Below are 26823 nucleotides of genomic sequence, written 5' to 3'. Positions count from 1 at the left end.
GATCGAAGCATGCACACCTCGCACGTGGCGATCTTGCGTGACGCCAGCTCTCGCTAATTATGTCAACAGAATAAATCCATTGTTCGACAACGCCGCCTGTATGCTAAACCGATCGATAAGTTTTTTTATTAAAGTACAAGTTGTACGTGCCGCCTTAACTTATGCAGTAGTCCGAATAGCCTGCCTGCCTGCCTGCCTGCACCGGCCTGGCTCAGCATGCAGTCAGCACACGCCAAATTGGCAAAAATCGTCATGCTCCGACGACACGGGGAAGAAGCGCATGCAGGTCAGCGAGCGACGTCCCAAAACGGCCCTTCGGTTCCGTCAAGCTTCGTCTTACGCCGCATCACACGGCACTAGATTGATCCATCTTTTCGTCAAGGAATTGCACACTTTTGTCCCTCACCCTCAACCAGTCAACAAGGCATGTGAGATCACCGTGTGATAGAAAATTAGTTTAATGATAAAACTGGCATATCAAAGTGATTTATTAATGACATTAGATAGTGTGTATTTGTTTGCTTGGATACACTTATACTAGCGTCGTCACAGTTTTGATATTGATGCAAGTGTGAGTGGTGTCACCAGATTTGATATTAAATTAAGTTGGAAAGAATTTATGCTTGTAACGTGGTTTTGTGTTTTTTCATGTGCATGTGTGTCTCGAAGGTGACGTAGTCGATGACAGAAATTGAAACTAAGTTTAGAGAGGAACTTTCAAATGATTAAAGATGTAATGCGAGACGTTTGAGCTAGAGAACATCTATGTGGAGATGGAGCCGGACTCGAGATTGCAACCGGTGTTGGACGAGCGACCAGCACCGAACAAAAACAAGAGTTGGGCCCGCTGCGGTGAGTCGGTAACAGCAAATAAAAAGGAGCCGAACAGAGAAGGTCAGGGTCGATTATTCATGCGACAGAAACGGCTTTGGTTTTTCCGACTGAAAAGGAGAGAGGGAGGAATCCATATAGGGTTTTAGGAATTAATAGATAATTTATGTATAGTGCTTTTGAGAGGCATCTTATGAATACATCCAAGCAATAAAGATTAAGTTTTGTAAGCTTATATGTGGTAATCTCATTCCTTTTCTTCGTTCATCTTGTTGCATGCCCGGTTTTGGTTTTTGGTTGATTTCATCCCCCAACGATTTTAGTTTTGGTTTGATCTATCCAAAACCTCACTAGGGCATCAAGTGATTAATTTGAAAAGTTTATTGATTAATTCTCACTCGATTTTGGTTAATCACGAAATTAGTGTTTGATCTATTTTCATCATTTTCTGACACAGTCTGCTTTCGAAGTTAATACCTCTTGATCTAAAAGTCCAATTGATATGATTGTTGTTGGATTAGTTTCGAAATTTAGTCTACCTTCTACTATCCAAATTTCAGGTCAATCGGAACTACTGATTGAAAATTATATCCGTTCGAATAACGTGCTAGCAATCTGTCTTTAGTAGAATACGAGAATAAGTTAGGCTTTTAGGGTGAAAAAGTTTTAATTTGTCTTTCGCTACCATTCACCCCTCTGATAACCTAATTAGAGCGAATCCATCCTACAAGTCTCATCAAGCAGTACATATTGCACTCGACGCACTCGATCTCAGAGAGAGAGAGAGAGAGAGAGAGAGAGAGAGAGAGAGAGAGAGAGAGAGAGAGAGAGAGAGAGAGACGGGGCAAGGCAAACATCCCATGCCATGCCATGCCTGCAGGCTGTACGTAGGGGATGGCAAATTACTGCAGTGCATTCAACCCAGCCTCCCCCACACCCACGTACACCCTTTCTCTGCCCTACTCCCTGTTGCCTCCATCTCTCTCTCACTCGAGGCATCTCGATCGTAGTGTGACACTCACCTCGATCACTCGCCCTCTCCCCTTCTTCAATGTGGCACTTGAATTCTCCAACCTCCTCTTTGTTCGGTTGTTGGCGCATTCACTACTCACTATGCTTCTCTCTCTCTCTCTCTTCCCTTCGCGTTGGCATCCATCCATGAATCCATGATCCATCCTATATGTACCCATGAATGTCACCGTAGCAACGTGCTTTGCTCGATCAGTTGCTCCCCCTCTCCATCTCTCTCTTCTGCATCGCCTCCAACGAGGCCTATTAAAGAAGCCCGCGCCTTTCCCCCGTCCTGCTCTCGCTCTTCTTTCGCCTCCCTCCGCATGAAACAAGAAGAGCGCCCTGGCTGTTGTTTCTCAGCTGCCCTCGAGCGAGTGTTGTGAGTTAGCTACACAGGGAGCGAGTGTTCTAGCTACTGCCTTCTCCTTTTGGTTCTCTCATTTGTTTGGTGTTTCTAGCTACGTGGCAAGAATTATTCTGGGCTCATTCTCTCTGCTGGGAACGGGATATTGGTGCGGTTCAATCAGAAAGCTTGTGCTCCCAAGGCGAGGGGCTCCACTCTTTGATTGAGCCGTGCCAATATCACGTCGTCGCTTTGCTGATGCAAGGATGGCTCTCATCGCTCTAAATTACTGTTCGGGTTCTTTTACCATGTCAATTACCTGAATTTTTGTTTTTGCAGTTACCCGAATTGCAAGATTGCGACAGTTGCTTGTTTGAAAACCTACGAGCGCTTGTGGATTTTTGGTGTTAACACTATGCTAGAGTTAGTGGACTCTCAAGCTCTAATTTTTGTTGCACATTTGTATTAGTGTTACTTAGAGCCATTTTGCTTGCATATACCGATCCTTCTTGGGAGAAAAGGGCTTAATATATATTTGATTGTATTTTTAACATGAAAGGTTCCAGAGCTGGTTATGTGACTGTTCTATTCTTGATTTCATGCTTGCAAATTGCAACCTCACATACACAACTTTTCTGTTTTAAAATTTGCATTGTGACGGAGTTCTTTGTACTTTTTTTTTTAAAAAAAAGGCCATGATTTTTGCAATGCTGCGTCTTAGTAGCATGATTCCTCTGCAAGTTGTCAGTCCTTATAATTCAGCTTTACAGAACATAACTTTTGTAGCCATTACAATGGTGGACTCTGAGTACTCCTGACTAGATTCTTAATCTGAAGATATGACAGTTCACGGTAGCATTATTTTTAGGACAGTTCTTCCTACCTTATTATGCGATTTATAGCATAATTTCTCGCTCATTTAATCTCTCTGTTTCTTTCATATATATAGCTAACAATATGCAGCAAAGTGCTAGTGTAACACAAGATTTCAAGCTCAACTGTAGCAAATAGTTTTTGAGGAACAGCAGGCAGTTCTCTTGAAGACCTAATATCAATTGAAGGAGTAAGGATAGTAGAGACAAAAATGCATGCATTGCCATCGTCTTGTGCTAGCTATAGCACTGGCAGTTTATGCAAACTTGAAAAGCTGATCGTAAGCGTGCCCAAGGGAGACCGACCGATCTACTACTGAACTGCAAGTCTGGCTCTGGTCAATGATAAGGATCTTAGCTTGAAAAGGGCCTTGCGGTCTGCTGAACGAGCGTCTCAAAAGGACAGTTGGAGGCTTGGAGCAAGCTTTCATGTCTCTCCTTTCTGTGACCTTCATTTTCGAAAGGAAAACACTCCGATTTCTCTATGTAATAACGGATAATGCTAGATGCTCCTCTTGTTTATCCATGCCATGTATTGCAGCAGTGAACCTTTTGAAGTTTTGATGTTATTGTGTACTTTCACATTGTATGTGCCTCTGCCTTTTAGGGGACCCAAGAAGATGTGGTCATCATGAGTACCGGTCAGATAACCGCAGGTATACTGCTCCTTTGTGAACGCAGAGAGGGAATGCAGATTCTGAATTTCATTTGCAGTTGTGGTTTCAGTCTTGCAGACGATGATGCAATTGTTGGTAGATTGAATGCGAGCAATAAGCTTGGCCTTTGAAAACTACCACTGCTAGTAACGTAGTATGATTAGTGACTGCATCGCAGCATCCCCATCACTCGGCGGCCGGCAGGTCACTGACATAACTAACCGCGCGCAATAAAATGCAGGCCGTTCTCTCTGAAGAAACTGCCCTGCACTGCACTGAACCTGCAAGACATAAATACTACCGCAGCGGCAACCAAGACGGGCAGCAAGCATACAGTCGCGCGAAAAATTTTACAGCACGTAAAAATCGCTTGCACGTTGGCTAGTACTGTGCGGATTCTGCTGCTGCGCGAAATTTTTGCCTGGGACCGATCGCTCGTGCCGGGCGAGCATCTGTCAGAAAGTACAGCTACACTTGCTGACCTACTAATCGTTCACGATTGCCGAGAGATGGACATGGAGGTGCACAAGTGCCTGAACCACGAGAAGATCGATCGGAGGTAATCAGGCTCCATCCACCGATTGTAATGTGATTTTGGTTGGCATCAGGAACCGAGCTCAGGGTTCATGAATCAGTACGACTAATGTAACGACCCAAAACTGCTTTTGGAATTTAATCTTTGTCTAGAGCTTGGTGTGGCGGGATTAATGGTGGAGATGCCCGACACGAAGCATAAGATGGCAGGGAGGATCAGGGGCCGGACCCCTCTGAATGAGATGGATCGTGTAGCCGTGCCGAGGCAATAACTTAACAGCTGTCCCCTCCCTTGCCGGGCGGCCAACCAACCAGCCGCACAGCCAAGCTCGTCACGAGCATGACTGATGAATCGATCGTGCCTGCCTCCCTTGCCTTCAGTTGTCTCGCCCAACTTGCGGAGCTCACTGATCAGCTGGAGGCACTTGCACGCCATCACGCATCCAAACGTGAGCGCACATCAGCATGCATGAAGAGTACGTGTGCGTATAGGCTTACACGATCGTCAATCTATTATCTGACTCCATGATTTTTTGTGAGAATTTTGCGCGTTCGTTCCACAGATAAATTGTGGGCGAATAGAGATTCGTGGGTGGTCGTCTGTATTTGAAATACCGACCGCCCCGAGTTGCTTCTCCTTTTCCTTTTCCTTTCTCCCTTTGTTGGTTAGATTAGAGGCTGAAAAATTGTGCGATGCTGCGGAACTCTACGGCCCGTCTACAGGATTTTCCCTATGATGTTTACGCATCTTTGCCACCGGCAAAAAGGAATCTGTCGTGCTCTCACTGTTTGGGTCGGCAGCAGCAGTATGCAACGAGGTGCGGAAGCTAGACAGGGAGCGAGGTAACAGCTGTGCCTTCATCTCGATCACCATTCCATTTTCTTGCCTCTTCACTGTCTGCATCGGAACAGCTCGAGCATGGTGATCAACGCCGGCGACGGCCGGCAACACACGTCGGTCGGCGGCGTCGACTGCGTCCGGGGCGCGCCTTGGGCTAGCTTGTACGTGGGCGCTCCAGTACGCTGCACTGGTCGCGCGCGCGCGCGGGACAAGGGACATCGTCTCGGCTTGTGGAGAGACGACACCTTGTTGCCGAGTCGAGGTGGGCGGTGCCAGCCGCCGGCACGATGCCGCGCCCTTCCACCCTTTGCGAGCGCAAGCTCAGCGGAGCGTGGCGACGGTGGCAGAGAAGCACGCGCGCGGCATCCACGAGATTGAGGCAGCGGATTGTGGGCCTTTATGGGCCAAATGCATATTGGACTTGGAACGGTTAAAGGAAAAACTCAGCTTTGCCTCCTCAGTGGCCCAGGTTGCTCCTTTTGGCGCAGCGGGGGGACATTTTGCAAGGGAAACCCCCCTTGTTTAGAAACTATCCGTTAAGCTCCCCTTGGAAAATAATCGTGAGTCAACCTGGGTCATGGAACACCGTCAGATCGTACCTGAGCGGCCAAGATTGCTCATGTTGGAGCAGCGGACGGACGCTTTACGGAAGAGACCTTGAGTTTACTAGTATTATTACTAGAGATTGATCACTCTGTATTGAGGTTTTACGAGTGTTCAGAAGAGTTCTCTAAAGTGTTGTAACGATAGAGATAGGTTCAGAAAGGCTAACTGCGCAGGAAAGGAGCATTGGTTAATGCTTCAGCGCCAGAAACAAGCAGACGCTGTTGTTCCGTACTTCATGAATTTTTGTATAATGGAAAATATTACAATAAGAAGAAACATACGGAGGTACATCAAACGAAAGAAAAATAACAGAATCCATTCTAAAAATGTCCTATTCCAATCGCTAGCCACGACATATGGATCAGTTGTAAAGATCGTCCTCGTCGTCGGCGTTGGCCGTCGCAGCGGGTTCAGCTGCTTGGGGCTGCGTGGAGAAGCGGAACTCGCTGCCGAAGCCCCTCAACTGCTGCAATGTCTGCGCGAACGCCTGATACTACCGGATGTCCACAGCGCTGACGCTTCTCCTCGCACGCTTCATGGACTCCTCAAAGTGGGCCGCTTTGATCTGTGCCGGCTCTTCGGCGCATTCTGCGCTCTCCTTGGCCTTCCTCTCCCGCTCGATGTCCTTTTCAATGTCTTCACGGATAGTGTACTTGCAAGACCTCTGGCAAAGCTCGGTAATGTCCGCGCCACTGAAGCCGGCCGTGAACTTTGGCGAGCGCGCCAAGGTCGACGTTTTTTGCAACAGGGGACTTCCTCAGGCACGCTTTGAAGATCTGGCGTCGCGATGCCTCGTCGGGCAAGGGGACGTAGTCTGTAGATGAGCTGATCAAGGCGCCCAGACCGGAGCAGCGTCGGGTCGATGATGAACACCATCTTCTTGGCATTCATGCCGTCCATCTCGGTGAGTAGCTGGTTGAGGACCCCTGTCCGCAGCACCTCCGCGTCTCCCGCGCTGCTGCCCCTCTGCGTCGCTATAGAATCGAGCTCGTCGAAGAAGAGCACGCATGGGGCAGACTGACGCGCCTTGCCAAAGATCTCGCGGACGTTGGCCTCGCTCTCGCCGAACCACATGGTCAGGAGCTCGGGGCCCTTGACACCGATGAAATTGGCCTGGCACTCATTTGCGATTGCCTTTGCAGGCAATGTTTTGCCACACCCCGGTGGTCCATAGAACAGCACGCCTTTGGAAGGGGACATGCCGAATTTCTCGAATTTTTCTGGATGTTCCACCGGGTACAGCACGGTTTCCTGGAGCTCCTTCTTAACGCCCTCGAGGCCTCCAATGTCCGCCCAGCTGACATTGGGCACCTCGACCACGGTCTCACGTAGGGCCGATGGATTGATGCCATCCAGAGCAGTCTTCATATGGTCATTTGTTATTGCCATTGAATTGAGAATCTCTGCATCCATTGTCTCATCCTCCAAATAGATCACATCCATCTTCTCTCAAGCACTGCAGGGCAGCCTCTGTGCAAAGAGCGGCCAGGTCGGCGCCGACGTAGCCGTGCGTGTCCTTGGCTACCACCTCCAAGTCCGCGCGCCCACGCCACAGGCAAATGGGTATTTCAAATACCGACCACCCCGTAGCAGTTTCACATTTTGATTTCTCGCTCTATACAATGTATAAGACTATGAAATTTTGTACCACGCTTCGAAAATCTATTCCCCGTGTTCATGAATTTTTCGCAGATTTTTGCGCGACTGTGTCTCTGATAATTCGTTGGTGGTCGTTATTTCTCTTTGCTTCTCCTTTTCCTTTCCCCCTCTGTTGGTTAGGTTAGAGGCTGAAAGTTTGTGCGATGCTACGGACGTCGTCCTGCCTCTCCTCATCCTCACGGTTCACCGGCTCGCCGTTGCAGAACATCTCAGTATCTTGTGCGACGACGCAGTACTCCACCGCGGGTTCGACGTCCATGACCTTAAACTCGACGCTCCGCATGCCGCTGCGCACGGGGAAGAGGTCGCCCTTGCGGACCGGGCGGTACGCGTCGAGGAAGGTATGGCTTCAGGTACGCCTCGAAGAGAGGCCCCCCGTGATGCCCTCGACGGTGTCGTCGACGGGGAGGATGTGCACGCGCTTGCCGTACTTGGCGTCGTGGCACTCGTGCATGGACACGACGTCGGCGAGGCGCACGCGGTGGTTCGAGCGGACCGCCTTGTTGATCTTGATTTTGTTCTCCTCGCAGTGCTCGTCCGACATGGCTATGCAAAACGGTGTCGCGGCGGCGCTTGCCCTTGAGCAGGACGACGTCGCCGTGGAAGATGGAGAGCTTCCCCATGGTGGCCGGGTGTATGTTACAGGTGGAGTTGTCGTCGGTGGTCGCGTCCTCCACCACCAGCCAGTTTGTGGCCTTCTTGGGGACGGCGGGAGCAGAGGAAGCGGCTCCGTCGTCGGCCATCGTGTCGGGCTTGTTTCCTTTCGAAAACAGATGATCTCGTGCTCTATTCTTTCGCTTCTCGCTCCTGCTGCTGCTAGCACTACGGGTGGTCTAGTGATGCGTATATTTATTGTTTCAATTTAGTTCGACGAAAGTAAATATACCATCTTATACTTATCTGAGAGTGAAGCTTTCGAACTTTACTCCGTAGCTGATTCGACGGATAGACTCATATCTACATCCATTTATACAGACAGACTCACTTATCAGTGTAATAAAATTATTTTTTATATAAGTAAATAATCACAATCTCAATTCTTACATCCGTTTCACGTGATCTCAGATTCAGTCAATAAATAAAAACTCAACTCAATTTATTTAGATAGATATAATCGATTAAACTTTTTTTTAAAAAAAATATACTTTCACTCAAACTCTCATATAATATAACTCTGCAACCTCGCGACGTCTGAACCCCAAGTTCGAGTCCGATGGAGTACGCTTGATTGGTCTCGTCGCAGACAGAAAAGGGACACGTCGAACTGGAGTCCGATTCGGCCTTCTGCAGCCCCCGCCGCCGGCCCGTCGCCTTCTCCCGCTAAGCACAAACAATAACCTCTCGAGGTGTGAGCATTTCATGAGTAAGCACAAAGAACAGCAGAGCGGCAGTGTTCTGCAACAATCTGATGCAACCCATAAACATGGTCGGCAGATGTAGCACTCGTCAGATTCCAAACACAGGCACATGCCTTGCTTTTGGGAAAGAAAACATTATTAGACGGGCAGAGATAAAATGTCAAGCTGTAAGAGGGAGCCTTACAGAAGTTACAGTTGCAGCGTCGCACTAGCCTGTCATGGACAAGCTGCGACAAGACAAGAGAAAATCGGCGTCGAAAGAACATCGGTTTGTACAATCTATGAGGGCTTGTAGTACTTGGTTGGCACGAAGGGCATCTTGGTGACGACGGCGTCATAGGACTTCCCGCGGACAAGCACCTTGAACTCTGTCCCAGCTTTGTGCAAACCTGATTTTACGTAACCCATGGCGATGTTCTTCTTCAGGCACGGGCTGAACCCTCCACTGGTCACCTCACCAATATTCTCCCCGGAGTTGCTCACGATCTCACTGTGACTCCGTGCAGGTGGCCCTTGTGTGATCATGCCGACACGCCTGATCTTTGGGCCTTCCTGGAGCTGCTTGAGGATCACATCTGCACCCAAGAAGCCGCCTTCCGCTCTCCTCCTCTTGCCAATTGCCCAGGAGAGTCCAGCCTCAACTGGCGTGATGTGTTGCTCCATGTCGTTGCCGTACAGGCAGAGGCCAGCCTCCAGGCGGAGACTGTCACGGGCGCCCAAGCCAGTCAACCTCACATTGCCCTCGGATTTCTCCAGGATGGCCTTTGCAAGATCAACTGCATTCTCTGATGGAACAGAGATTTCAAAGCCATCTTCACCGGTGTAACTGAAATAAGAAATAAGATATCCTTGGAATATTGAAACAACGCTAAATTCTGAAATATATAGGAAGTTTACAGCTAACCCTCATTATCCAGAAATTATAAGCCCATCATATATAACTATGGATGTTGTAAAGATCAAATAGAACAACCGTGCCAATAAATCGGGGAAAAGAACATACTAGTGGATGTAAAATCCTATACTGAAGAATTCTGACAAGGCTAATATAAGATGGCATTGATCAACTGTGTAGAGTTGGTCGAGCAACAATCACCAAAGTACATCACTTTGGCATGCTGGAATAGGAAATGATACAATTTCTTTATGTAGGAGCACAACAGAAGAGCGATGGCTAATCAATGTAAGGAAGTTAGTACTTAGACTCTTAAAGACTTCACCTAGCTTTTAAGGAAGGATCAGAATCATATGAGGTGCGGGTTATTTAAACAATGGAAGTAAAGGATCAAAGTATACCCAGTTCTCGTGAGAAAGCATGCAGATCCATTGATGTCAATCATCTTGAAGTCACTGAAGTACATTTTGCTCAAATCTTCTTTTGTCAGCAACTGGAGAGTTGGTGCAGCAAGAGGACCCTGCTTATGTCAAGCAACAAGTTATAATGCTGCCTTTCTATGAATTTGGGAACTGGTACACATATCAGGACTTGGAGAAATGAACTTTTTACTTGCCATTAAAGTGAGAAAATTGGCAGCTTCTGTGAAATAATATTAAAAATGCTTAGGGAGAGTAAAGAATTGGGAGACTACTTCCCAAACAATTAGACATGAAAACCATAAATACAGATCATGCAGATTGATTCTATCCATGATCACAGAGCAGTGCAAACATTTATCCTCCCACTCCATGAAAAAATTGTGAACCATGAATCGGGTTGAAAAAGGGTTAATCAGGAACCAGGTTCCATGTGTCGTATTAACAACTTCATTGGACCTTGGAATTGATCAATTGAATGTTTTGACAATCCACTCCAGGCATTTGCCAATCACCAAAGTAAGACCATGGAGGAATCTTTACTTCCACCAACCAAGAAGATGAACAAATCCGGTCAAGTCCAGAAAAGCACTCTAAGGGAATCAAGATTCGACTTAGCAAGCAAGCACCATTGCTTGATGCCATAAATCAACTAGTGGATACAACTAAATGATATCGATGCCTCTCTTATGATTCGTCAACCTGAAACCATACTTAACAATCATAAAGAAACCCACCAGACACCTACATGTGAATCACAAACTTTTAGGTTTTACCATCAAGATCAAACTTCTGGGCTACATACCAAACTACTGTCATGCCATCACTCAGGTGGGCTATTGACAGAACAACCATAGTATTGCTAAAAAAAACTCACTGCACTTGATACTGACACAAAATTCAAACACCACAAACTATCACAGAATTCCCAGACAAACTGCCAACACAATTCACCACCCTATCACTCATAGTCCATGGCATCACTGGGCACATACTGAAAAGGAAAAAAACCTATATAATATATATGCCACGGCTGCAACACCAAGCACAAAAATCATCTTTCTGACAAACAATTTGCATCCAGTCATACAAATCCTATCATCCCCATTGATAATACCGATTAAAATTGCAATGTATCAAACAAGCATCTGCTTCTATCCAGTGATCCTGCACATTCGAAATTCATCACATCTTTTTTTTTTTCAAACGACAAAAATCATTTACACACAAGTTCCTCTGTCTTGCAGTCACTCCAGCATTAGTACATTCCAATATCATAAAGACAGCATTCCCCAATCCTAGAAATTACCGTATCAACCCTTCTGGAATATTTACCCATCGCATTCATCTATTAAAACAATCCATGAACACCAGCAGGTTCAAAGAGGGCAACAAAACGCACTGACCTGCAATGCGAGCAGCGAGCGCTCATCGTGGATGTGCCACTTGACGTCGCCGCCCTTCTTGTTGAAGGCCTCCATGTGCTCCCCGATGTGCGCGAGGTCCTTGTCCCTGCACCCGGCGTTGACGACGAGGTAGATGTGCTGGTCGGTGACCTTGGTGACGACGGAGTCGTCGATGGCGCCGCCGCGCTCGTTGGTGAAGACGGTGAGCGTGCCGGTGCCATCCTTGAGCCCCGCGACGTCAGCGATGACGAGGGACTCGAGGAAGGGGATGGCCTGGCGCCCCTTGAGGCTGAGGCCGCACATGTGGGCGACGTCGAAGAGGCTGCCGTTGGTGCGGCAGTTGACGGTGGAGTCCATGATGGAGTCCTTGTACTGGATGGGCATGCTCCACCCCGCGAACGGCACCATCTTGCCGCCGTTCGCGACGTGGAAGTCGTAGAGCGCCGTCTTCTTGAGCTCGGCCTCCGCCGCCTCCGCCGCTCCCGCCAGGTGGCGGACGCGCGCGGGCGCGGAGGCGGCGCCGGCGCGGCGGGCGAGGGTGGCTAACGCGAGGAGGCCTCTCATCGTCGCGAGCCCGCCGCGGGTGGTGGGATTGAATGATTGATTCTTTTGAGATTGGTGGGAGAGGAAGCAGAAAAAGATGAGATTTTGAGGGGTGGGTGGAGACGGTGGGATCGGGTGTGGGTGGTGGTGCGCGCGCTTTTCGCTGCGTTTTTGTCCGGTTTGGTGGTGGATGGTGACGGCTCCTCGGTCACCCGTTCAGTGCTACTCCTCCTCGGCAACAATTCCTCTGGGGTTCAAATAAAAAAGGCAGCGATTTGTTTGCGAATCTATAAAGAAACCAAATATTCTTCTGCATTGCTGATTTGGTACCATATATCATCGCATTTAGGTGATTCTAACAAATTCACAGCAGGCCGTGACTTCTTACTGTGCTAGAAAATACTACTCCACAAACAATGTTCACATGAAAACTCGGAGCTTTCTCGTTTACTCGATTCGTACCCATGCATTTCTGAAGGAGAGAACCACTTGAGAGTCGTGACAGGATGGTGGCAGAACAAGAGGCTGGGATGCGACAACACCGAGCTGATACAGCTGCAGAGACCGAGATTAACTACAAAGGATGTCAGTGTCCGGCAAGGCGCCACGTCGTTTCACCAAATTGCAGAGAGGTAGGTCACTAGTTTATGCACCAACCTAACCTGGAATTATATTCTGATGACCACTAGCATATGGGAATCCCGAGATAAGTAGCAAAACAATTTCGAGGTGCAAAGCCACCAAGATCAGATCACCAGCAACGCTGCAGTTTCCCACAATCCTAATTGCAAACTCGTAAAAATATTCCAGACCTAATTCTGTCCACACCAATGCAAATTGGACCTGAATTTTTGATCAGATCTTGCAGTTCAAAGGGCACGTCTTCTCTTTGATGCCAATCAGAAAAGAGCCACAGCGGCTTACATTCAGATCAAAACGCTGCTTCAAAAATGCTAGTGTCCATGGCGCAGCTCTATAGGTATTCACAGGCTTCACCTCCCAGACATGAATACGAGTAAAACGGATGATAAAATCTCGACGACACTCAGATTAGTCTGGCTGTAGACAGCATAAGGCACAGTGAATTCTGGAATTGCCTTACGACTTGGACCCTGAAGATTTCTTTGAAGACGCTTTCTTCTGCTTCTTGGGTGCATTCTCGGGTACCTTCTCAGCCTCTGCAGCCTTCTTCCTGTCTTTCCTCTCCCTTTTCTTCAAAGCATGCATATGGGCCTTAAGAACTGTTGCGTATGAAGCTTGGAATTTTAGGTACTCCTTTAGAGAGAGCTGCAGAACATTGAAAGTTAAAATACAGTAAGTTTTATGGACTGCTCTCCAAAGCTAAGCATGTGATAGGAGAATAAGCAAGTATCTTGAGATGGGCGAAAAAATTCCTCATGAATTAACTTAGCTAAACATCACAAAACAACAACAAAAATTTGTAGATGACTGCGTTTTGCAGACATTGCATAAAAAATGAGTGCTGCCAACATCTCAGCAAATATTATAGATCCCCTCAATTCCGATACAAAATTATCCAGCCATATAGTGAAGCATTTGGTCAAGAAATAGCCTTAATTGATGGATGTGCACAAATTTGATATAGCAACGATAAATAGATATCTGCACAGAATAGAAGAAACTTTAACTGTATACTTAATTTGTGTTACCAGGATACCGTATGCACTTGTGTGGTCATGGTTCCATATTAACAGGGGAAGGTTAGTAGTATTTGCTTGTGATGACCCTGTTTCTACTATCTACATGGACATGGAGCATATAAAGATCACAGACACAAGCACTAACTTTCTTAGCCTTGGGCCCTTAGGATATAGAATGCCCTACATCATCACATCACCAATTACAAGGTAATAAAATACGCATGAATAGTGGTCAACGCTACACCCTGACCAACGGGAAGGTTTGTTTCGGGGCAAGAATAAGATTTATGGACCCTGATCAAGGTTTTATCCCAAAACAACATAAAGAAATTAATGACAACTCAGCACTTGATGCAATTGAGACTTCAACGGAGCAAGCAAATGAGTTTCATTGTTTAATATTTCGCGCTTGCTAGTGAGGTATCTCAAGCTCTCAACACTTGATGAAAGAGACACTCCATTAGGGTACAAAACACATGCAATAACTAGATAGTGGTTCAGAAAACCTAAAGACTAAGTGCAGATAATTGTTAAGCATAAGTCGTTACTCTAACAAGTATCCTTCACAACAAGAGACTAGCCTCCTGTTGTTTGCTCTTGCCATGCACTCACGAAGTACAACAGTAGAGATATTAGAAGCCAAACAATGTTTATGTTATTTGTATTTGAGAAGTACAATTTAAAAATCACAAATGCATAGAAGACTTAAATTATTACTAAGATGCCCTATGGATTTAAGCACTAGGAAGCAGATCCTATAGCTTCTTTCTACTTACCACCATGCTACACAGAGATATTGCTCATACTGCTGCATTGACATGCTATACCCCCACATGCCCCTGAGGCACTATGGTACTCATCCTATCTTCTCTAGATATTCAGAATACCGTTTCGATTACTTAGCTTGTGGGCTTTCTATCTACTTCCTACATCCCTATCTTCCATTTCACAGAACACAAATGAAACGCCATATCACCAGATGTATCCGTGATGTTTTAGCTCATAGGCAAAGATATATGCAAATGTCTGATCTTAGGTTCATACTCATTGCAACTGCAGAGGCATAACTAGCAATGAATGCTAGCAAACTGCTCAGTGCTCACTACCCACCAATATGCAGTATACACAAAGCCAGCAATCGTATCCAAAACATATCTCATCATCCTAGAAGCAGCATAAGGAGGCCACAGTACCGAGGTGGAGATGCTCTTCTTGCCATCAGAGGCGCGGACGAGGCACCGGTACTCCACCTCCTGTCCCTTCTTCTCCATCTTTTGCAACTGTACCTTGCCCTTGAGCGGCGCTGGCCACATCAAACAATTTGCACCAAGTCAAGACTTCAACCACCCAAATCTACGAACCACCATCACATTAGGCAACAGAAGGAGCACTCACATCGCTTCATGGTGACCCACACGGAGCCCTTCTCCGTGCTCCGCTCGTACATGCTCGTCAGCTCGCTCAGGAACCGATCTGGTTGCAGCACCACCTGAACAAAGACACACAGATGTGATGAGAAAGGGGAAATAATCGGTAGCCCAGTCGAAACCTTGCAGGACAACGATTGAAATAATGGAAAAACAATTAAGCATCCATATGTTTAACTACTATACTAATCGCTAAATAGAAGTGCGAGAAATCCCAGTGGATTTTCTCAAAATCCTTGTGCCCTCTTCTACTTCTGATCCGAATTCTAGGGTAAAAAAAACCATCAAAAGATCTGGATCCCCGTAAGTTCTTCCCACGAAAACGCGATTCTCAACACAACGAACAAGAAACACGGCAAAATCTGAGAAGAATAAGCAGAGAAACGAAGAATCATATGGGAAATTACCATCGTGGGAGGCCTCGCCGATCGCCGAGAGAGCAGTTTCCCCTCTAGTCTAGTCCCCCTCTCGTGTTCGTTGCTTTGGGGGAGGAGGACGAGAGAAGGGTAGGGTAATAGGCGAACACGGACGGTCAAGATCGCGGGCATAGGAGATCCAACGGATAGTACGGCGGGTTAGGTTTTTCCAAGACTAGTCAAGTGCTTCTTGAGACGCAGTGAGGTCCGTTACGGGCTATTTACTTCTTACAGCCGATGATGATGTTCAGAAGAGTTTGGTTACTCCACAAATTTTTACAATTTGAATTATGTGTTCGAAGGATTTGAATCTCAATTCTCCGATCCAAACTGGCTCTACGATTGTTTTTTGTTCTTTTTCGGGTCTGGAGATTCACATTCTCGTGCAGTCGTTTGTGCAGATTACAGAGCAGCTATCTCTGTAGTTTGTACAACTAATTTTATGTGCCCCCAAAGTTCAGACTATTTTTCCTTCAAAAACAATTCAAAATTTTTCATTATCATGAAAACAATTCAGAGAACGTAATGATCTTATCTTGTAAATCTGATGTTTGCAATTTCCCCCCTGTAATCTCATTTTGTAACTGTTTGCAGCTTGCAAAAAGCATGCTGAAAAGAGTTCAGGACGGCCTTTTGGCCTACCGTAGTCCCTGTCAATATTTCTTTTCAGTCATTGTTCAAAATGTTGTGGAATGACTGTACTCCGCACACAAGCTTGAGCACAAGGACAACAGATTTACAAATCACCATAACGAATTACAACAAGAATGCAATCCATCTTTCGTTATTATCCGAAATCATCAAACGGGAGCACAAGGGCTGCAGATTGTCTCAAACTAGTGAATCTCCGAACCTAAACAGTCATGCATGCAACTATGCAAAGAGCAATTCGATTCAAGTTCAACAGCACCCCTGGAGTTTCAGTGTGACACAGCCTACAGACGAGAGCGACGGATCCTGTCGCTCTCAGTGGAAACGTGGTCGCGGGTGATCTCCTTCAGCGACGCGCAGCCGCTCAGCGCCATGGCGATCTCGAGCTCGTCCCTCAGCATCTGTAGCGCATTCCTCACGCCAGCCTCACCGTCCACGGCAAGGGCGAACAGCAACGGCCGGCCGATCTGACAGACGACAAGCACTGAGCGTTACATGTCAAGAAATGTGCTGCATTGTTCAGAGTGATCAAGCAGAGAGCTTACGAATACTCCTGAGGCTCCCAACGCCAGTGCCTTGAACACGTCAGTGCCACGGCGGATGCCGCCGTCGAGGAACACAGGGACACGCCCCTTTACTTCTCTGACAACCTGGATTGTTCCTTGCAACTTTAAGTTTCTTTTAGAAAGGAAAAAAAAACGTGTAAATGCGCCTGTGATTGGTTAGAATACCTCTTCTAAGCAGCTGATGGTTGCAGGAAGATAGTCTAGCTGGCGGCCACCGTGGTTGGACATGATGATACCAGCAAACCCGCATTCGGTGGCAATTCGAGCTGCACATTTGCAAATGTTTCATGAGATCTTAGCTCAGGTCGAGTGGCATAATGTTTAAATAAGTAATCGAAACAAAATACTTACCGTCTTCTGCTGTTATGACTCCTTTAACTAAGATTGGCAACCGGGTAGTTGTCTGTAGCCACTTGAAATCCTGCATTGCATGATAATTTATTTTCACCTATGAATGAGATATGCAATTGCTCTCTGATGGTTCAAGTCTTTCACAGTAACTAATTGGTGTGTAAAACATTAGCATGTCACAAATACCTTCCAAGAAAGAGAGCTGTCAACCTGGCTAGCGACATATGCAGCAAGGCCGGAAGCATTTGTCTGAAATATAACCAAAAAAAGTCATAGTACGATGGAAAATATCATCAAATCATCTCAAGTATAACCCCATACGATTGGACCAGCTCAGTTTCCAGAAAACCTTGTCCATGCTGCCAAGATCCAGCCCTTCAAAGCTCTTCAATACCACATTTTGAGGCAAGGTGAATCTAGAATGTGACACATAAAAGAATGCATGATTTGGATACTGAACTTCTGATGAAATGGAATATACATGTTTCTGTAAAGCATGTCTAATTCAGATACTGAACTCTTGGTGAAACTAAAAAGCATCACACTGTATACAGTTGCAAGATGAACACCTGTTTCCTGATGTCAGATTCCCTGCGACCAAGCCGTGGAGCATCAACGGTGAGGGCAATCGCCTTATAGCCAGCCTTTTCAGCCCTTCTGACGAGTTGTTGCACTAAGTTCCTGTCCTTGTATACCTAAATATAGCAATGGCAGGAAATAGAGAAAGATCAAACCAAATGATAAAAAGGTGAATAATGTAGAAACAGTATGAACGTCATACTGAAAGTTGGAAGAAACGGATTCCTGCTCCAGTCGACTTAACTTCTTCAATACTGCAAGATGACCATGAAGATAATGTCTGCAAATGTGGTCAGTAAAGGAACTAGCATGTTAATTATATATAGCCAAAAAAACTGTTACGATATTTCAAACCATTATGGTTCCTGCAGCAGCTGAAGCTCTGGCAGAAGCAAGCTCTCCTGCATTTCAGATAAACCATAAAGGAACTCTCTTTCCAATGATGCCAGAAGAAAAATTAAGTGAAATGACAGCAAGCTAGAACCTTCTGGGTGGGCCAATTTGTGCAAAGCAGTGGGAGCAACCATAATAGGCATGGAAATTTTGTAGCCTAAGACACTCATGGACATGTCGATATGGGACACATCAATCAGTGCCCGTGGTCGAAACCTAATATCATTCATTAATTAAAAGGACACAGTGAGGTTTATCAATATTTCATTTTTCTTCTTGTTTCTAAACATGGATCAAACTTAAAAGAACAAATCTTGGACAATTTAATCGGGCTGTAATGACAAAGATAAGCAAGTGTAAGTGATTAGCCCCCCCTCCCCCCCCCCCCAAATATTTTCTGCGAAAGATACAAAAAACAGGAGATGTCCCCAGATAACATGTTTCTATTCACTAGAGGCACTTGCATTGGTTATGGTTCTTCAAACTTACGCTGCAATTTCTTCCCAGTTTCTATATTTTTAAAGCTACAAATGGTTGTTAAAAAACCTAAATAAAACCAAAAAAGTAATCACATGCAGTGATGTAGCTCATCTATTCGAGCACTGTAAATAAACACAGCTAAAACCTACCAATCTGGGAGATAGCTTACAAAATTCTGGAGAATGCCTCTCTGTTCTCCTTGAGCGTCCACTGATCTTCTGCACCTGAGGCATAGAAATCATAAACCATCTTCGGCAGCTTCTGCTTTGCAAGCTCCTCATAGTCAGAGACATTCGCAATCAACACCATCTCTCTGCACAGATTCTTTTCCTTAGCTCGCAATTCAGCCATCGATGTTTTCTCCTATGCTTATAGTACATATTGAGCATAGGCAAGCAATACTTGCGAAAATTGGAAAAAAGAATAGAGGCTAAACTAAATATTGCATAATAATTGACATAGATCAGTCATGAAGGACAAAAACAACATGAGCAAAGGATGACAGTTGCCGGCACTGGATGGTCTGGAAAGGAGAAAAAGGATTATGGCACTAAACAGTAAATACTAATTCCTTAGCTGCAATTAGACTAAATATGTGAGAAACTCAAAACGATAAACAAGAAGAAATTTAGATGCCAACCTATAAATCAAAACAATCTAAAAGCTGCACAGGGTGATGTGATAAAACGGAAATCAAACTTCTGAAAGGCTCGTACAGCCAAGTCACCTAGATAATATGAGTTGTTTGATGAAATATATATTAATATCATTCCTATTAGAGAGGGCTTACTAGACAACGGAGGGCCGGCTTAAGGTTTGCGCCCGTGTGTGGAAGTGGACTTGAATTTCCCCAACGTGTGTGCTCTCGCTGCCGGTGTCTTCTTACTACTGAAAGAGCTGGTGGGTGCTGCCCTTTGTGTGCATTTGCCAGCACGAGGAAGAGGTGGTTTCTGAATCTGAGAAGATTCTGAACTACCGACAGTGATAGTGCAGAATATCTTTGAAAGTAGCCAAATATCTTGGAACCTATCTGGAAGACTACATTTGCTCTCAGTTTCATATCAAATCTTGTGTTTGTAGGTTAAGATAAAGTGATTTAAATTTATATTTTTGACTAAAATAGAAATAAATAACTCACTCAAACAACCTCCACAACTTCAGCTCCACGAATTTCAAGAGCTAGAAATACCTAACTCTAAGAATTCTTACATGACCTTAATTTCTGGAATGACATTTCGATTGGGGTGTCAGGCTGGAGTATATAGGAACAACAACAAAAAACTAGCAGGATAGCAGCGCGTCTGCTCGAAGAAAACTTGTGCCGGAACTGTTCCTACCTGCGGTCCGGTCGTCGAAGCAAGCCACCGTAGCCCGTAGAAGTAGGACAATGACCGCAAGCAAAGGCAGCTCCGGTCACCAGTTCACCATCTCGTCCCGTAGCAACAGGACGATGAAGCTGTGACAGTAGTTTAAGAGCTTGCCGCTTGGTAGGATGCGATGCTCCGGCCTATAAATGACAGCGGGTTAGCGTCCCCGGAGCGAGGAAAATGATGCGGGGCCGCCGTTGGCTCAGTCAATTTTGGTAGAGGGCAAGGAGGGGGGAGCTAGGCGGCGGCAGGTGGTGGCGGTGGGGGATGGAGGCGAGCCGTCGGGACGGGCGGATGCGGCTCACTGGGCGCGCGACGAGGCCGGTGACTCGGTGAGTGATCGGGAGCTAGAGGCGGCGCTGCCGGTGGAACCTGAGCCTACTTGTATCAGTGGCCGCAGGCAAACGGGTTCTTGAGCTCAGGAAGAACAATTCTGCAGGCCACCGTCACGAACTACAACAACAATAACAGAATCTCTACTTGATTGTTACCTGACACCATCAAAGAGAACACGAGCTGCAGATTGTCTCAAGCTACTGAATCTCTGAACCCATATATGGGCGTTCAAATTCGATAGCCCGACGAGTTTCAGTGTTACACACCAGCAAACGTGAGCCTACTTACTACAGGTCCATGGTTCAATAAAAAGAAAACTTACTGTAGGTCTAGAGCCGAGAGCAACGGTGGCATTGTTCTCTGACGGTTGAAGTCTTTCACAAGAAACGCTTACTTTAAGAAAGAGAGCGGTCAACCTGGCTACCAACTTACTCCTTCTGTTCAAAAATAGTAAACATGTTTTTTAAAAAAAAATCAAACTTTGTATACTTTAACTAATATTTAATCAAGTTATAAGAATATCTAATGTATAAAAATTATACAACTAGATTTACAATTTAAAACAATTTCATACTATATAACTATATAGGTTTTGTAACTATCAATAATATATTTTGTGAAAAAATCTTAGTCAAAATTCAACTTTGAAGACCGAACTTAAAAATATATCTATTATTTCTTTTTTTTTTCCTAAACACGCAGAAGAGCTAAATGTTATTATATTAAGAAGAAGAGTGACCCTGTTTATAAGGGAAACCGGGTCCGAAAACCTTACGAGCCAAGCAATACCACCCGTGGAGCTGAGCTCACGCGCAAGACGGAAAAACAAGGAAAGAAAGAAAGAACCCTAACCCTCTAAACAAATAGCTGACAGAGGCTCCGCAATACAACCCGACTAACACACAGAAACTGTCCGGCATAGACCAGAGACACCATCCGAGACCCCAGGCCAACCAAGGGCACCCACACCAAGCAAAGCAACCCGGCAAGCAACTGCGCCTAGCTAACACCTCGACCGAAGACCCAGACAACCTAACAGGCGGAGCCTTGCTCACACACCTAACTACCCAAACAGTCGGCGACACTCACGCCCAACCACAAGCAAGACAGGGCCTTAGGACGATGGAGCATAGCCACTGACAAGATGCGCCGCAAGGTATAGAGAACACCAGCTGAATAGAGGGATGAATAGGTCAAGCAAGACGAAGGGAGGTGTGTTATGCAAATAGCGCCATCAGCTGTAAAAACAAGACATAAAGGGATTCTCCGAAGCGACGCCTTCAGGAAGGAAGCGGTAAGAAAACCACCGTCGCTTGTCCGGATTCCGAACAGCGTTTTCACCCAGAGAGATCTCAGCGGGAAAACTATGAGACGACGCCTCCAGGGAGGTAATGACGCTCGACAGCGCCATCGTCGTCGGCATTGGCATAAAGCCTGACTAGGCTTTCGCCCGTAAGTCCCCGAACGACACAACCCAACGAACACAGAAGTTTGAAGGGTTGACCGGAGAACATCGGAAGCACAAGGCACGAGGCCTCGGCAAGACGACCATCACACAAAGCAGTGCTAGGTACAAGGGCAGCACATGAACGGACACCTCCAACAGCAAGGGACGACAGGGGCGAAGCCCGGTTAGCAACGACACGTGGGTTGAAGCACATGTTGACGGCAGCAGGTAGCGATCGCAGGCGCACTGGAGCGGCACACCTGGAGAGCTGCGACCCTGGAGTCACCGGAGAGCAACCGACCGCCCCGGAACCACACGACAGCAGTGACCGAAGACACCGGCGATGACGGAACCTGGAGCCCGCAGACCCCACACACCCGGAGAGGAGGCGGAGGCCGAATCACCCCACAAACCCGGCGGCAGCAGACGACGACAACAGATGACAGAGTTGCGGAGACCCACACCCCCGGTGGCAGCAGACAATGACCATGGCGCCGGAGAGCAATGACCTCGGAGCCACAGGAGAGCAGCCGGTCACCTTGGAACCATACCGCAGCGGCGACCGCAGACACCGGCGACGATGTAACCCAAAGCTCCTGGCCCGTAAACCCTGCACACCCGGAGAGGAGGTGGAAGCCGGATCCAAACCCCCAAAGGCGAATCCGCCTTCGCCGAGGACGAATTAGGCTTCGGGACGGTCGGAGGCGAGTACGATAGTTGCCACCAACAACGAAAGGTTGAGGGGGGGGGGTGTGGAGGGGGAGAGGAGGAGATGAGGGGACTGGGGGAGGGAGAGGAGCGAGGCCGCAGTGGTCCGGCTTTGGAGCCGCCGCCACCGGCGTCCACCCACCGGCGGCGGCGGTCGGAGCAAGCTCACTTTGCTAGGGCTAGGTCGTCCCCCGAGTCGCCAGAGTGGGCGATGCGGCGATGGGTTGTTTACACGAGGAAGAAATTATATCTACTATTTCTGAATGGAGGGAGTACTATGCATTGGGCTAGTTTAAGAAAGAGAGTGGTCAAGCACAGCAGGCTGGTTATTCCATCGATGGAATTTGGACATAAACTTCAAGCACCTCCTTGAATCTAAAAATTTATATGTAGACGATATACCCCTAGCAACTGGAACAGATCCAAAATTCATCAACTCCTTTCAATTGGCAGAACCAGGGAGTCACCACTCACCAATACTGCAAGCTACAACAACAGTGCAAGCACATACGCAGGCACATGCACACGCACCCTCCTTATTTGCCTGACGTCAAACGGAAGCACAAGAGCTACAAAAGCAGTATCTCGAATCGGTTATTCGTTCGGGGACAGTTCGATGGATCACGAATCTGGACTGAACTGCAAGCTCTACAGCCGCGAGCGACCGATCTTGTCGCTCTCGGTGATGACGTGGGCGCGCGCGATCTCCCTCAGCGACGTGCAGCCGCTGAGCGCCATGGTGAGCTCCAGCTCGTCCCTCAGCATCTGCAGCACCTTCCTCACGCCGGCCTCGCCGTCCACGGCCAGTGAGAACAGCACCGGCCGCCCGATCTGCAACGCGAAGTAACAGCGTTAACTGTCAAACTGAAATATCCTGTGTTGCGATCAGATGGTTGCATGTGTGCAGGACTTACAAACACTCCTGAAGCTCCCAATGCCAGGGCCTTGAACACGTCCGTGCCACGGCGGACGCCGCCGTCGAGGAACACCGGCAGGCGGCCCTTCGCTTCCCTCACGACCTGAATTTACTCGACACTTTTAGTGAAAAACTCAGAATGCATGGAAGTGCAAGGAAGTTTTCGCTAGCTTTTTTTTCAAGAAAAAAGGTTATGCTATCTTTTCTGAACAGTCAATTAATTACACTGAAGCTACCTGTACTTGTCTGAAAACGTGATGCCTGATGTTTACTACAGGTCGGGGATTCAACTCATAAAAGTTCACAGGGACTCTTGAGTCTTGACTAAGAATTACAGGTTCAGCTTGTGGTATGTTACTGTACCTCTTCCAGGCAGCTGATGGTTGCAGGAACATAATCTAGCTGGCGGGCGCCGTGATTGGACACTATGATACCAGCAGCACCATATTCAATGGCAAGTCTAGCTGCATTGCATATGTTTCATGTCATCACAACCGATGAGTCCATGACAACTTTCGTTCAGAAGAAAAAAACAACCCATGACAAAAGCGGTATGACAATAGAGGACCTGGAAGTCTGAAAAACTGAAACTGAACACTTACTGTCTTCTGCAGTCATGACCCCTTTCACTAAGATCGGCAACGAGGTGACTGTCTGTAGCCACTTGACGTCCTGTATTGTGCATCAATACATATCGTTATTTGATTGCCACATAGAACACTGAAGTGTAAGCAGAATAAGACGCTTCTCCTTTTACGTTAAAGTAGAATGAGTGGTTGGTTTATAAAACTCAAGATGCAAAAGGATACCTTCCAAGAGAGAGAGCGGTCGACTTGACTGGCAACATAGGAAGCAAGGCCAGAATCATTTGTCTGATACATCACAAAGGTTTGGTTAGAGGGCCTGAAGAAATAGATTCAGTTTAAGGCCCTGTGACTATCTCAGTATTCAGACAACCTTGTCCATGGTTCCAAGATCCAGTGCTTCAAAGTTTTTCAACACCAGATGCGGAGGTAAGGTGAATCTGCATTGTATCAGAGTATACATTACAATTTGTAATTGTCGTAATGTAAGGAACAGACGCTTTATCTGTACAACATACTGGGTTCAGTTGTTAGATTAACACCTGTTTTTTATATCCGCTTCCCTGCGACCAAGCCTTGGAGTGTCAACAGTGAGTACAATAGCCTTGAAGCCAGCCATTTCAGCCCTTTTGAGGAGTTGTCGTACTATATTCCTATCCTTGTACACCTGATGAAGCCAGTTATACATGCTAAGGTTAGACTGAAGAACAGAACAGAAACAACGCTTCTCATAAGTTCAGTGCAGACAATACGTACATAAAGCTGGAAGAAACGTATCCCTGGCCCTACTGAGTTAACCTCTTCAACACTAGCAGTAGACCATGAGGACAACGTCTGAAAAAAACATAAATATCAGTCATAGCATCAGCACACTGGATTAGTTTTTGGAAGGTAACAAATATGTCGCAAGCCGTGGCGATATTCCAAACCATTATAGTTCCTTCAGAAGCTGCTGCTCTTGCAGTAGCAAGCTCTCCTGCATTGCATATAAGTTTCTCCATGAGAATTATGCTTTGAAAAATAAAAAATAAAAATACTTGGTGACTGGAAATTTGGGTAAACCTTCAGGGTGAGCCATTTTCTGCATGGCTGAGGGAGCAATCATAATAGGCATGGAAATATTGAAGCCCAAGACGTTTGTGGCCATGTTAATACGGGAGACATCGATCAGTATGCGTGGTCGAAACCTATAATCATTTGCCATGGAAGGATAAAGTGAGGTTCTTCCGGAAGAAAAGCAGGAATTATACATTTCGTATTAATACTATCGCGTCTAACATTTCCTTTTCCCAAATTTGGATTGATTGAAAATATGATTTTTTGTTAATGCTCTTTTTAGAAAACTAATCATTGACTGATAGAAAAGGTAAGTCAATGAGTAGCAAATATTGGAGAGAGAAAATTTTAGTCTAGTTAAAAAAAAATCAGAGTTCAGACATACCTAAAGCCTGTGAAGAGGGAATATATTTTCACATGTCTAAGCATTATGATGTCATGTATCTTATCTGAGAGTTCTTAGTGAAATTGTCATCTGCTTTGACCATCCAGATAGCATGTCACATGACTCATCTGATCTTTTGTCCTCTACTCATCTGATCTCTTGACCTTAGCTACCATTTGCTCATATTAATCAAAGGCAAGTTGATTCCTTAAACTAAAAAATTTGCCAAAGTTACCTCAGATTATTCCACAAGCGTTGGAGGCACCTCATACTCTCCAAATTTTAAAAATGATACATGGTTCTCAATTCACACGACAATTTCTATCAGATATCAAAATATATGTCACCCTTGTAAAGTTTCTTATGAGACGTTTCCATAAAGTTATGCTTACCTTTTGTGATTATTAGCTGCTGATGTGAATAAAACAAGAACAGTTGATGCAGTAGTGTGCTACCAAGCGAATACAGCTGAAACCAACTATTTTGGAAGGTAGCTTACAGAATTCTTGAGAAGGCATCCCTATTTTCCTTGAGACTCCATTGATCTTCTGCACCGGAGGCGTAGTAGTCGTACACCATCTTCGGCAACCTCTCCTTCGCGAGCTTCTCATACTCAGAGACATTCGTGATCAGCTCCATCTATCTGCAAAAGCTAGTTCCCAGTTCATCAACAGGTAAGACAGATTCTGATCTGCTAGTACCACAACAGAACCATCTATGTTCTTTGGAGAACTGGTGAAAAATCACAAGGAATTTTTTTGGAAATGGCAGGATAGTTGGACGCAGAGAAATCGAGAAAGATTGAACAAACAGCATGGACAAGGAGTTGATGAGACATCAACTACAGAATGATTCACGAAATCAGAGACTTTCTGTGGAAATCCAGCAGTATTTCAAGATATAACATATGAATCAGCCCTGTAAAGAAACAAATCGATCCAAGTGATTCCAACTTCTCCGAGAGGATGAGGAATCTCATCCTTGTACAGAAATCAGAATCGCACGGCAAGAAAAATGCGCAAGAACAGTAACAGGGTAAACTGATCGGATGCCAAATTTTCACGGGAGGGTCTTAGTTTAAAAAGAATAATCACGGGAGGATCGGTAGGAGGAGGACTCACATTCGATGCTGCGACGGCTGTCCGTGCCTTGGATTGGAGTGGTCGAGTGGAGCAGGGTCGCGTGGTGTGCCCGGGTGGGTATTTGAAGGCTTAGAATGGTGTCACTGTTATCCGCCCGTGAGGGCTCAGTCTGAACTCTCTTTTTTATACACAAACTCATTCGCACTATATTTATGCTTCACGTACACACACATTCGTATTCTAATCATAAGCTACGAATAGATTAGAGGATCTAAACCCTCAGTATACGAACACGCACCGTGCTATGATCATTATACTTAGATTTTAATATGAAATCTAGACTATCATCCAAACAAGATAAATAACTCTCTAGTCACTTTCTACCAACTGCAGCTAGAGGATTTAATCTGAAGGTTGATATATGCTCTATATTATGAGTTGAAA

The 26823-nt window shown here is 46.1% G+C and overlaps 4 protein-coding genes and 1 pseudogene across 7 annotated transcripts; all 5 read right to left on the bottom strand.

The window, feature by feature from the left end:
• Positions 1–6055: 6055 nt before the first annotated feature.
• LOC133889591 (cell division cycle protein 48 homolog) lies at positions 6056–8096 on the bottom strand (annotated as a pseudogene).
• A 733-nt stretch (positions 8097–8829) lies between these two features.
• On the bottom strand, positions 8830–12100 carry LOC133888591 (aminomethyltransferase, mitochondrial-like). Its single transcript, XM_062328890.1, has 3 exons — positions 11432–12100; positions 10008–10126; positions 8830–9537 (listed from the first exon to the last, which is right to left on the bottom strand). Exons 1-3 carry the CDS (start codon positions 11993–11995, stop codon positions 8991–8993), a joined length of 1230 nt encoding a protein of 409 aa, XP_062184874.1. The 5' UTR covers positions 11996–12100; the 3' UTR covers positions 8830–8990.
• A 711-nt stretch (positions 12101–12811) lies between these two features.
• Positions 12812–15601, bottom strand: LOC133888592 (signal recognition particle 14 kDa protein-like). The gene is made up of 4 exons (XM_062328891.1): positions 15470–15601; positions 15031–15124; positions 14829–14938; positions 12812–13261 (listed from the first exon to the last, which is right to left on the bottom strand). The coding sequence occupies exons 1-4, from the start codon at positions 15470–15472 to the stop codon at positions 13073–13075; spliced, it is 396 nt and encodes a 131-aa protein (XP_062184875.1). The 5' UTR covers positions 15473–15601; the 3' UTR covers positions 12812–13072.
• Positions 15602–16193: 592 nt separating this feature from the next.
• LOC133888593 (glycolate oxidase 3-like) lies at positions 16194–19820 on the bottom strand. The gene is made up of 12 exons (XM_062328892.1): positions 19289–19820; positions 18668–18861; positions 18110–18234; positions 17980–18026; positions 17828–17905; positions 17614–17741; positions 17396–17462; positions 17233–17295; positions 17047–17116; positions 16861–16961; positions 16675–16779; positions 16194–16596 (listed from the first exon to the last, which is right to left on the bottom strand). The coding sequence occupies exons 1-12, from the start codon at positions 19556–19558 to the stop codon at positions 16414–16416; spliced, it is 1431 nt and encodes a 476-aa protein (XP_062184876.1). The 5' UTR covers positions 19559–19820; the 3' UTR covers positions 16194–16413.
• Positions 19821–22784: 2964 nt separating this feature from the next.
• On the bottom strand, positions 22785–26543 carry LOC133889294 (glycolate oxidase 3-like). Of its 4 annotated transcripts, none has more exons than XM_062329807.1 (12): positions 26419–26543; positions 25797–25940; positions 24919–25043; positions 24786–24832; positions 24613–24690; positions 24399–24523; positions 24230–24296; positions 24082–24144; positions 23875–23944; positions 23636–23736; positions 23271–23375; positions 22785–23187 (listed from the first exon to the last, which is right to left on the bottom strand). In XM_062329807.1, the coding sequence occupies exons 2-12, from the start codon at positions 25934–25936 to the stop codon at positions 23005–23007; spliced, it is 1104 nt and encodes a 367-aa protein (XP_062185791.1). In that variant the 5' UTR covers positions 25937–25940; positions 26419–26543; the 3' UTR covers positions 22785–23004. The 4 variants fall into 4 exon arrangements, 3 of the variants coding, with proteins under 3 accessions (XP_062185791.1, XP_062185793.1, XP_062185794.1); XM_062329809.1 differs by having other exon boundaries at positions 25797–25949; positions 26419–26522; XM_062329810.1 differs by lacking the exons at positions 25797–25940; positions 26419–26543 and adding an exon at positions 25298–25787.
• Positions 26544–26823: the final 280 nt, after the last annotated feature.

This window comes from Phragmites australis, chromosome 13 (genome assembly GCF_958298935.1).
Source record: "Phragmites australis chromosome 13, lpPhrAust1.1, whole genome shotgun sequence".
NCBI classification, from domain to species: Eukaryota; Viridiplantae; Streptophyta; class Magnoliopsida; order Poales; family Poaceae; genus Phragmites; species Phragmites australis.
Note: the sequence above shows the minus strand (reverse complement) of the source record. Positions and strands in the feature narration are given on the sequence as shown.

Bases quoted from the DNA above. Each gene is read 5' to 3' on its own strand.
- LOC133888591 (XM_062328890.1), bottom strand. From the start codon at position 11,995: ATGAGAGGCCTCCTCGCGTTAGCCACCCTCGCCCGCCGCGCCGGCGCC. The intron at 10,127-11,431 runs GTCAGTGCGTTT...TGACATAAGCAG, and splicing joins GCTCGCTGCTCGCATTGCAG to GGTCCTCTTGCTGCACCAAC. The intron at 9,538-10,007 runs GTATACTTTGAT...TTCTTATTTCAG, and splicing joins TGCTTTCTCACGAGAACTGG to TTACACCGGTGAAGATGGCT.
- LOC133888593 (XM_062328892.1), bottom strand. From the start codon at position 19,558: ATGAAACTGAGAGCAAATGTAGTCTTCCAGATAGGTTCCAAGATATTT. The intron at 17,463-17,613 runs GTTCATCTTGCA...GTCACATTCTAG, and splicing joins TCTGACATCAGGAAACAGGT to ATTCACCTTGCCTCAAAATG. The intron at 17,296-17,395 runs GTTTTCTGGAAA...GTTATATTTCAG, and splicing joins ATCTTGGCAGCATGGACAAG to ACAAATGCTTCCGGCCTTGC.
- LOC133888592 (XM_062328891.1), bottom strand. The intron at 14,939-15,030 runs GTGAGTGCTCCT...TGATGTGGCCAG, and splicing joins GTGGGTCACCATGAAGCGAT to CGCCGCTCAAGGGCAAGGTA. The intron at 13,262-14,828 runs GTACTGTGGCCT...AATGTTCTGCAG, and splicing joins AGAAGAGCATCTCCACCTCG to CTCTCTCTAAAGGAGTACCT.
- LOC133889294 (XM_062329807.1), bottom strand. From the start codon at position 25,936: ATGGAGCTGATCACGAATGTCTCTGAGTATGAGAAGCTCGCGAAGGAG. The intron at 24,691-24,785 runs GTTTGGAATATC...TGTTTTTTTCAG, and splicing joins CTTCTGAAGGAACTATAATG to ACGTTGTCCTCATGGTCTAC. The intron at 24,145-24,229 runs GTTGTCTGAATA...GTGATGTATCAG, and splicing joins ATCTTGGAACCATGGACAAG to ACAAATGATTCTGGCCTTGC.